Source organism: Drosophila obscura, unplaced genomic scaffold (assembly GCF_018151105.1).
Source record: "Drosophila obscura isolate BZ-5 IFL unplaced genomic scaffold, ASM1815110v1 contig_185, whole genome shotgun sequence".
Taxonomy (NCBI): domain Eukaryota; kingdom Metazoa; phylum Arthropoda; class Insecta; order Diptera; family Drosophilidae; genus Drosophila; species Drosophila obscura.
This window is the reverse complement of record NW_024542773.1, coordinates 1,922,501-1,933,038: the sequence shown is the minus strand read 5'-3', so window position 1 is coordinate 1,933,038 and position 10,538 is coordinate 1,922,501. Positions and strand designations below refer to the sequence as shown.

General features: G+C 49.2%; 2 protein-coding genes across 2 annotated transcripts; both read left to right on the top strand.

Moving 5' to 3' along the window:
• Nucleotides 1-4,903: 4,903 nt before the first annotated feature.
• Nucleotides 4,904-6,763, top strand: LOC111079611. Its single transcript, XM_022374863.2, has one exon. The coding sequence runs from the start codon at nt 4,904-4,906 to the stop codon at nt 6,761-6,763; it is 1,860 nt and encodes a 619-aa protein (XP_022230555.2).
• A 2,503-nt stretch (nt 6,764-9,266) lies between these two features.
• Nucleotides 9,267-9,557, top strand: LOC111079612. Its single transcript, XM_022374864.2, has one exon. The coding sequence runs from the start codon at nt 9,267-9,269 to the stop codon at nt 9,555-9,557; it is 291 nt and encodes a 96-aa protein (XP_022230556.1).
• Nucleotides 9,558-10,538: the final 981 nt, after the last annotated feature.

Genomic DNA, 10,538 nt, shown 5'->3' with positions numbered 1-10,538 from the left:
GCCCTCTGCCACCAAAGGGGCAGCGAATCAAATCAATAGTGGCGGCTCTACCCGAATCATCACATAGTTATAGATCGCCCCACACGAGTATGTGGTGAGGTTGGTGTTGCTGTTGGTGTGTTGGGTCTACCCAAATATTTTTCATCGTTTGTGGTGAACATTCTTTTTTTTTTTTTTTGTTAAGTGCACAAACAAAGCCACTTCAAATGTTAAACAAAATTATAACAGAATGCATATACTCGTAGAAAAAGGGAAAGGTTAGAGGCCCACACATGTCGGGAATAGAATGGGAGGTGGATGGATGGATGGGGTGCTGTTTGTGAATTTCTGCTGAAGTTAACATTTTTATAATTCCATTAAGCGTACGGCCCTGTCTGTCCCTGTCGCCCCCCTCCCATCCGACACTCATGTGTATGGTAGTGTGTGTGTTTGTGTGCGTAACATGAGGATGCCATATCCCCATGTCCCCCGAGCCAAGGGAGTACGGGAAGTGAGGCTGTACAAAGTTGGTCCGAAAACTTTTTACATTCATAAATCATTTCTCTCTTTTTTCCAGCCTCACCTTCGTCCTCGTCCTCGACTCCCCCCGCCTGCGTAGGGTGGAACCCTGTGGGCCTTCCGTTTTAAAGGTGGAAAAATACTTTTCGCTGAATTTGTAGAATTTCTCAGCTCACATACTCACAGAGAGCAGAAAGGGATGCGCGGCTGGGTGCTCATGTTTCGAATGCCACATCTGTGGGGAGGGGGCGAGACGGAGACAGTGGCAAGGTGGTCCGTGGTAAGATGTGGGCAACGTTAAGTTGCAACTTGTTGCCTGCTTGGGTTACACGATTTGTGTCTGCTCCTCTGTGCTACTGCTGGTCCCACCCCACCCAAAGTCGTGGCACGGGCATATCCTTGTCATTGTTATACCCCTCACAATGGTGGCAACGGGGGCATGTGCGGTACAGGGGTATCGCCTTCAGTCCCATAAGCTATAAATATTCCTGATCGAGAGCCCAGACAGCCAGAGAAGGTCCAATTATGATTTGCAATAATTTTATTAATCGTCTGACTTGCAACCCTCATTCCCCTCGTATCCCTAAATAAACCAAATCCAAATTCTGCATAGGGTATCTGCTCGTCGTAGTGCCCGGCCATGGCGCTGCCACTTGTTAATTTATGCGCAGACAAAGCTTGAACTTTAGCATAACTTAAGAATACGATGTGGCGAAGAGCGAGTGGCTAAAGGAGGATGCTGTGTGCGGCCTGGGGCAATATAATTGGATTAGAATTGGATATAACAGATTCTGGTAAATTTGACCAAGCGCCAGTTAAAGCCGGCAAGTGAATTCCCGGCCAGGGACCGTTAGCGAATCCTCTGCCATGATAGCCCAAGGAAGACACCTCAAAGGAGACACTTACTCGTGAAATACCAAACGAAATTGTATACCCAGTTTGGGAATAAATAAGAAATAGTCAAGAACGAGAAACAGAGGAATAAACGTTGGGGATTGTGCATATCCAAGGGATAGCTGCTAACAAGCGTCATAATTACAGTTCCCCCCCACACACACACACACACATACACACATACGAATAGCGCCTGCACATTTACAGTTCGTTTGCCGCAGTCGCTTCTCCATATCCGTATCCGTATCCGTATAGCTCTTCCGCTTCCTCGCTGGTTCTTCCACTGGATCTGCGACTTTTGCATACTTTCTGGCAGAGTCGCAGCGAAAACTTTTAATTTTGGAACTTTTGTCGCTCGCTTGGCATATGTTCTCGGCCTGCTCCCCAGACCACCCAGTCCACCCGGTTCGAGTGGATTGCCCCCAATCCGATGACGTCTTGGTAGGCAAGTGGCAGAGAACGGTGCCAGAAACTTTTACGACTCACGGCATGCCACAGCGTCTTGGGCAATTTGATTCGGGACAATCGCAGTACGATTACATGGAAAGGTATACATAATTGCATAGCACACATACATACATATGTACTTACATACGTATGTACATATGTATGTCTTTCATTAATGGCTACCATTGCCCCCCATTGTGACCCTAATCTACCCTTTCCATATGTAGTTATAAAAATAAATCGATTCTACTTTTACCTTCTACTTTCATATAAGATAATTGTAATTCATTAATATTAAATATGTTAAATAAATTATTAATTATTATTTTATTTTATTATTATTTATTATTTATTTATTTATTATTTACACAATTATTAATGTTATTTGATTTTGGAAATCTTCAAAATATTGTTTCGCTCTCACACGGCCCTCTTCGTTCTTGGTGATCCTTTTCTTTAACCGAATTAATGGTGTTTCATGTGCTACATGGCTAAAGAGTTCCGATCCACAGCAGAAATCCTCTTCTAAGTCTTACAAAAAAGCAGCAAATATAATTCAACTGGGCACATCAAAATAAAAACAAATCAGCCCGATCGGCGGTGGGCATGTGCAGTATTTATTAAATCAAAGAATGCTTACAATATTTTGTAGCCTGACACAAACAAGGAGAATCTGCCTAGCTGAGGAGTACGGTATTCCATGCTCTTAAGAATTTTCCCAAATTTTCACAACTTTTATTATTTGGGGCTGCCCACTCGTCTGTTGGTCCCGCACTCTGCTTATGCAAGTCACTCGCTAATTGCAAACAAAGGTTGGCAGTGGCGCAGCTCGGAGTAGGGCCCCGAGATAAGCCAGCGGAATACGAATGTACGTACATAAATGCATACATATGTATGTATGTTTGTGTACATGTAGTGTCTCGCTCTCGCTCTCGTTACGAGAACAATGTGCATTCATGCATGCTGCTGGACGATGGACTTTGGGCTGGTCGGGGTGGTGGGAAGGGACTCGGACATATCGCTTCGTTTTTAACAGCACCGCATTTGCATTTATATGCACATCCTTTGTGCCCAAAGGATATTACATTTTTCCACTTCAAGCATTTTTGTGAATTTAATGAAATTTTTAATTTTTATGCGCGGCAGATGGGGTGGAGGATGGGATCCATTGGATGCACGTTGCTCACTCCCGCACCGGCAACCGCACCCACACTCACTCCTGCTGACATTCCCTATCCCCCAAACCGTCTGTCTCTCGCTTGGACTAACAGCCACAGAGATATGCCGCATTTGCTTTGCATTCTCAGTCCGCCAGTCAGTGCTCGTGCCCGTGCCAGGACCCTCGACGCCCATTCCCAGTGGCCAACTCTACACAAAGATAAATAAAAACTGGCCACACACTAGGCCATAGTATCTCCCATTACACTGCTTTCCCCAAGGGCCAACGAGAAGGGGGATTGTGGCAAACAAGTTGCATTGGCTTTTGGTTAGCACTCGTACGTATTGCAGTTTACACTCTCTTGGATTGCGGCTACTTTCCTGATGAATACCACCACTAGAAGAATGTTTAGCTTGATTGCTGTTGAGCCTGTTCAGTGAGGGATGCGAAGTGTGCGGCCATTAACGGACACTGATCCATGCCGAGCAAGCTTCTGCTCAGAAAATAATATTCCTTATGTTGAGCTGTTGGGAAATGTAGAGAGAGTGGATAATCGGATAAGAGTTCATTGAACGCAAAGACTCTGTGCAGTTGGTTCTCTGAGTTTGAGAACTAACCAATCGAAGTAGACTTATAATTGTGTTCAAGTTACTTTATAAAGAATTATTTTACCCCTCTGCCGAATCGAAGAATGATCATCGTTTGACAGTAAATAAATTGGCCACAAAAGTCTACAACTCTGACCCACTTGGGAAAGTCCTTGGGCTAACCCACTTGGGCCAGTCCTAACCAACGTGGGCCTATCCAGCATAGTCGTGGTCTAGTCCACGAGAGCCACTGCATGATCGGGTCTACCTGAAGGCAACCCTTCCGCTACTCCAGCCCCTTCCAGCTATGCAGCCGCTACTCATTCTCTTTTTTTCTCTTACACACTGCCACACACACTTTTAAAATTCCACATAAATCATAAGCTCACATATATACTGACTGACTGAGTACGGGTATAAAAGTAGAGTCGCGGCCACAGAAGCGACTCAACGTTCTTCTCAGGGGCACCCCGCCGCGAGGGAGGGGGGGGGGGGGGGGGGGGACGGGGGCGTTAACCCCACCCGTTCTTTTGTTCCCGCATGGGGGCCCCTGAGGAACCCCCCCGCCCCCCCCCGACGTCGGGTATAAGTAGAGTCGCGGCCACAGAAGCGACTCAACGTTCTTCCTCGTTTTGCTCGATTGCAAGGGCACTGATGCTCCCTTAGCCATAATTTGCTCATAACAATCTGTGTCAACTTTTTTGACCATTCAAAAATCTTTCTTAATTTACTGCAATGCTTCGCGATTATTGTTTAGAGATTCACAATTTCTACACACAACGCCTGAGCACTTCAGGCGCTAGAGGTCCGAATTAATTCATTTGATTAGATCTACTTATCACTGAAAAGCAATCCCGACTCCGGGGTAAAACATATCCAATGAGCAGCGATGATAAGGTTGAGCGGGTATATAGTAGAAATATCGGCGAGGAACTGGGAGCCAGTGCAGCCATCTCCACTGTATTTGCCGGAGTGCACTTGCAGCTAATTTCTTTCTTTTGAAGAACATTTTCATTGCGTAGTCTTCTTATCTAGAAATTGTCTCAGGCTAACATTAAGCTAATAGGATGTCCAGCGAGGATAAGCGGGGATGTACATATGTTTGTATCTCCAAGGAGCGGCAATGCCCCACCCCGCGGTCGATAAAGATCTGTTATTAATTCAGCATTTTGTAATAATAATAATGTGCAGCTTATCCAGATCAAAAGACCAGCGACTGCCATTAGGGAAATTGGACTGCACCAGAGCTCTAGTGCTGGTGCTGGTGCTGGTGCTGGGGCTGGGGCTCAGTTCGCGTTCAACGAGCAACGAGGTACGAATGTTGTCGCATCTGTGGCTAATCGTGGGCCTACTGCCAGCGGTGGCCTTAGCCGCTCTGCAGCCGGTAGAACTAAACGAGATGACACCATTGGCGGCAGCTGCCATGGACCTGATGGAGAAGGAAGTGAGTCCCACCCAAACCACCTTGGGGGTGATAGAGCTGATTGCGGAGGGCCGGAATGGCGGTGGCCATCGAGACCACCATCAGCAGCAGCTGCTCACCTCGCTCCTGCTGCTGACGGGCACCTCGATGGCGCTGCGGGTGTATCAAGAGACCCCCAACACGTTACCAGCGTCCCATGTTCTCATTCTGGTGAACTCGGCGGAGGCCTTTCGATCGCTCAACATTCTGGTCAGCAAAGCGCCACAGAGACAGGAGTTCAACTTCCTCATTTTGCTGACGCGAAGCCAGGGCACGAGGGAGAAGAGAGTGGAGGCAATGCGGGATATATTTACGACCTGTGTGCGTCTACACACAATGAATGCCATCATGTTGACGCAGCACAACGACGGAGTGGTGTTCATATATGGCTATCGACTGTACAACAGGGACTGCAAGCTCACCATGAACCTGCAGCTGGTCAATCAGTTCGAAAACGGATCGTTTCGGCACGAGACGAGCCGCATCTTCGACCGGGTGTTGGGCAGCCTCGCCAACTGTCCCATCAGGGTCAGTTGGTATCCGGTGCCGCCTTTTGTTCACTTTCTGGGCGACATGGACGATCCCGAGGAGCGGAAACAGTTGTGGCGGCTAAGCGGGATCGATGGTGAGCTTATCAAGCTGCTGGCCGAGATCTTTAATTTTCGCATCCAGCTCATGGCGCCGTGCAAAAAGCAACCGATCTGCAACGGCAGCTACGTCAGCTGCGACAGCTGCTTCGATCAGCTAAACAACCGCAGCTCCTCGGCGCTGATTGGGGCAATGAGTGGCTCGCACGCGAACAGAAATCAGCTCACCACGACCGTCTCCTACCACCAGAGCTCCCTTGTGTTTGTGGTGAACATGAACTCCCAGATAGGGGCCGTGGAGCAGCTGCTGGTGCCCTTCTGCACGACTGTGTGGCTGGCTCTGGTCGTAAGCTGCATCCTCGTTGTGTTCGTTATTTGGTTGTGGCGCAGGCGCAAAAATGACTCCGATATTGCTGTCAAGTCGCTGGTCGTGCTCACCACGCTGCTGGGCAATCCACTGGTGGTGGGCCAGCTGCCGCCGACTAGTAATCGGCGGTTCTTATACTCCGTCTGGCTGTTCCTGGTGCTGGTGCTGAGGGTCGCCTATCAGGGTAAGTTGTATGACTCGTTCCGCGAGCCGTACAACCCGCCCCTGCCCGGCCATATATCCGAGCTGATTGCCGCCAACTACACGCTGCTCAGCCAGGAGTACTACGACTACTATCCGCGCAACCAGACCGTTCTCCTGCCGGTAAGCATTCAGGAACGCTTCGATCGCATCCAGAAGTTTGGCGAGGACGAACGCCTCACCACAACCGCCCTGATCGCGAACCTTGGCTATAACAACATGATCAACTGGCGGACCAGCCACCTCACCCACGTCCGGGAGCACATCTTTCTCTACCAGCTGGTCATCTATCTGCCCGTCAACTCTCTGCTGAAGTTCGCCTTCGACCGGAAGCTCAAGCAGCTGCAGTCCTCGGGAATCATTGGCTACATCGTTCACGAGTTTGATCGACCCCAGAACTGGGTGCCACAAAGGGCCGCCCACGAGGTCTCTCCCCTGCCGCTTGAGGTATTCTGCGGCCTTTACTTCATCGGCTCCATTCTGCTGGGTGCCGCTGTCCTGGCCTTTCTCCTGGAGCTCCTCAGTGTGCGCGTAGCCTGGCTGAGGCGTTGGCTCTTCTAGACCCGAACTCCCACATATTTTGTGTCCTTTTCTCATTGTCGATGTTTAATAAATGTTTGCTTGGATACGGTTTGGGTTTTGGGTTAGTCGGGGGAAGCGCTTGACTTGACCTTCGGGCTCAATAGAGCTCGGGGTCTGGAGCTGGGCTTGCTTGGGAATGTACTGATAACTCCACGGTAAACTCCACCTTGCCCCACAGCCTGTTAGCCCAGCATTATGATGGGAGGGGCCGTTACCGAATTCCATTTGGAATACGCCATCTGCCATCAGGTTGTGACACCGCCGCTGGCATTTTGTCTGTGAGGGTGGCCGTGTGCTGGTTGTGCCACCAGAAGACAATGGAACGCCCTCGTTAGCCGTCAGAAAGAGCAGCAGCAGCAAGAACAACAACAACAACAACAGCAACGGGACGAAATCAGGAGACGGATAGGAGATGGAGATGGAGAAGGGTTACTGGGTTGCACAGGGTTACATGGAAATAAAAAGATGGAGAAAAACAAGACACGTCCGACATACTCGTAGAACGAACTCATTAGCCTACATGGCCGCATTTTCCGCCTACACATGTGGCAGGGTCCTCCCCCCCCCCCCCAAATGGAACACAAATGCGCTCCGCTTCGCTCTGCTTCGGCTTGTGCTTGTGCTAGTGCTTGTTGCAGCTCTGCTCCTTGTTGCTACATATTTTGTTTGCCTAAATGCCGGAAGTGTTGCGGGCCACAGCAGGTCAGGACAGAACAGGGCAGGCCAGGGCAGGGCAGTGGTTTGAGGAGAATTCTCGGTGTGCCCAACCCCATCCCAAAACGGCTGCAAGCAACAAATGTTGCCCTGCATGTAGCATTCAATGTATGATGTGTGTCGTTAGCTAGACCCGTGCCACACTGCCCCAATGCCGATCGGAGAACACTCTAACACTTTCTACCGTCCAATGTGCCGCCTCGGAGGACATTAAGCTCTCTGTAGTTTCTCCTGCAGATTGGGTAGATTTAAGATTTAGATTGCAAGGGAGAGAACTCTGCAGCTGCCCCTCCCGCATGGGAGAGTGTATCTCGCCTTCGTTGATTGCTCTTTGGTTCCACGTTCAGTTCTCTCTTCCTGTTTGCTTGTTCAACATTTACCGGCTACCAGTTATCGTAGCATCATCAACATCATCATCATCTACATCGTCGTCGATGCTGCTGCTGCTACTGCTGCTGTTGCTGCTGCTGCTGTTCCAACTCTTAATTATGCCTTTTAAGCCATACTCGTGCCAGACTTGTAGTTGTCATTCAGTTGTTCGAGTTGTTCTTGCTAACAGCAGTCAGTCGGCTACTAAGCAAAAGTTTTTGTGCTAATGAAGAGATTTGCATTCGGCCATATTAATTACATTTAATTGCCTACGGAGGATTGTTCATTTATCCATGCCCCCCCACCACCACCAGCCCACCCTGCTCACTCCAATGTACCTGTACCTTTGCCTGCCCCCAAACTGATATCCAGCCAATGGGCGGACACTTAATGCCGCCAGAACGCCCCCAGGCCCTGCGGGCCATGCCGACCAGGCCTACATCCCGTACGGCTGATAAGAGCTGATAACAAAGGTAAACAAAGGCCGTGCGCCAGATGCACGGATTGCCTGATGCCCGCCGTGGCCTGGTCTTTGGCGGGAAACGCTGTAATTCGTCAGACAGCCCGCGGCCCGGAGCGCATGCGCTGGCACTCGGCAGCCGTTTGGTTGGGCGCCTCGTTCTCGTCCTCGTCGTCATCGTCATCTTCGTCGCCGTAGCAGTCGCCGTCGCCGTCGCAGTCGTTGTGGTATAAGAGCAGAGTGAAACCAGTATTACAGCGACACTGTGGCAATAGTGGGAAATTTATGCAAGAGATGCCAATGCCCTTTAGACATTAAGTTCGGTGTTTGTCTTGTCTCTGAAGATCAGACATGTACATCGTCATTAATTCACTATTATGTGGCTGGTTTTCAGATCAAGGTTCTTTGGCTGTGGGCTAATTTTGGGACCAATTTGATGCTGTTTGAATCCATTGAAATACTGGGAAATTTATGCAGTATGCCAGAGATGAATCGGCGATGGCATTAATTAAGAATTTCGCATAAGAAACCAACCCATGGCAGATGAATTTCAATCCAAGGCTGTGCAGAACCGAATTGGCTATTCAAATTAAATCACGATATATCAGCAGGAACTGGGAGTCGAACTGTGTCGTATTGTGTACGTTGTCTCAAGATCAGGATCAGCATAAATTGAGGCACACTCAATGGTGAGGCAGCCAGCAACGAAGTTCAGAATGAATTAAGTTTGGATTTGAAGCCAAGGTGCTGCAGAGCGAAATCAAAGCAAATTGAAAACTTAAGCCAGAGCTTTGCTGTGCCGAAATATGAACGTAATGGCATGGGCTCGAGCAAAGCCTAATTGTATCCCAGTAAGTGCCAAACTTGGCCTTGCAATCTTCCCAATAAAAGCGGCTTGGGCGAGAGCTGGCTGCACAGTCGATGCCTTGCAACATAACAATGATGATGCTGCAGCACCTTTTGGCTACAATCCTGATAGTTGCTGGATGCTTGGCTGCCCAGCTACCATTTAATGCCTACCTGCCGCCGCCCAGGGATTACGAACTGGAGGAGGAGGCAAGCCTTGCCCTTGCCCTTCTATCCGAGCCACAACACCCGTTTGGACGGTATGCACCTGACTTTGTGGACTATCCTGGCATCCATCAGGCTCTGCTGCTGAGGCAGCAACAGGAGTATGCCCTGGACTTGCCGTTCGAGGGAGAGTTGCACCAGCACCAGCAGCAACAGTAACAGTCGCAGAGTGGAGCTGAATCTTGGTTTGCGAAATGATGTATGATAAATAAATGATGCTGCGGCCAGTGGAAGCCGAAAACAAAAAATAAAACAAGAAGTCCAGCTCAAGTCCTTTGGTCAATGGCTGCCGCATAACCGCAACTTAATCCCTGTCCCGTGTCCTTGGCTGTATCAAAAACTTTTGCCCCGATCTACCTGTATGCCAGGGCTCTGCTGTCTGTGCCGTCTCTGCTGTCGCGCTGCTACCCCTCGTCGCCTGCGTGTGCGGCTTTAATCAAGTTTCACCACTTAAGTTTGTGCTCAGGTGGAAAACACTCAAAAGCCGCCTGACCGAACCAGACCTGACCCTGAACCGGGCGACTGGGCCCGGCCCCCTAGGCTCCTCCTGCGCTGAAAGTTTCAAGAGCTTTGTGACGCGTTGCCGTTCTTTTCTGACAGACTTCATTGTATACTCTCACGAGTGATGGTAGGCATCTGTTCCTCAGCTTTCCAGGACCTGTCGAGGGCCACAAAGCAAGTCGGAAGGTATCACAATTTATATGGGAACGAGTAGAAAGAATGCATCGAAAAGTGTATTAAAAGCTTCGAATATTAAAGCTAAAATTCCTTTTTTCTTTTCGCGGAATGAATGCGTTGATGGTTGGTCCTGGGTCAAACTGTTACACATCTGTGCTCGCTGCATACCCAGGAGTATGTACATACATACATACGCATGTGTGTACGATTGCCGTGATCATTGTTTGCCCTCCCCCCTAACAAAAACTAGCTCAACTTTAGCTGAAACTTTAAAATCAATTAAGCCGAGTGCCCGAATGATTGGGCAAAATGATTGTGCATATGTCTCGTGTAGCTTTTATTCGTAATTCATCAAAGTGGTGGAAAGCAGCAAGTGGGCAGGAAGCAGGAGGCAGGAGGGTAGCGGGTGGGCAACTCTTCCTGGCAGCTCTACCCTCTTGGGCTGCTTCTAGTGTCGTCAGC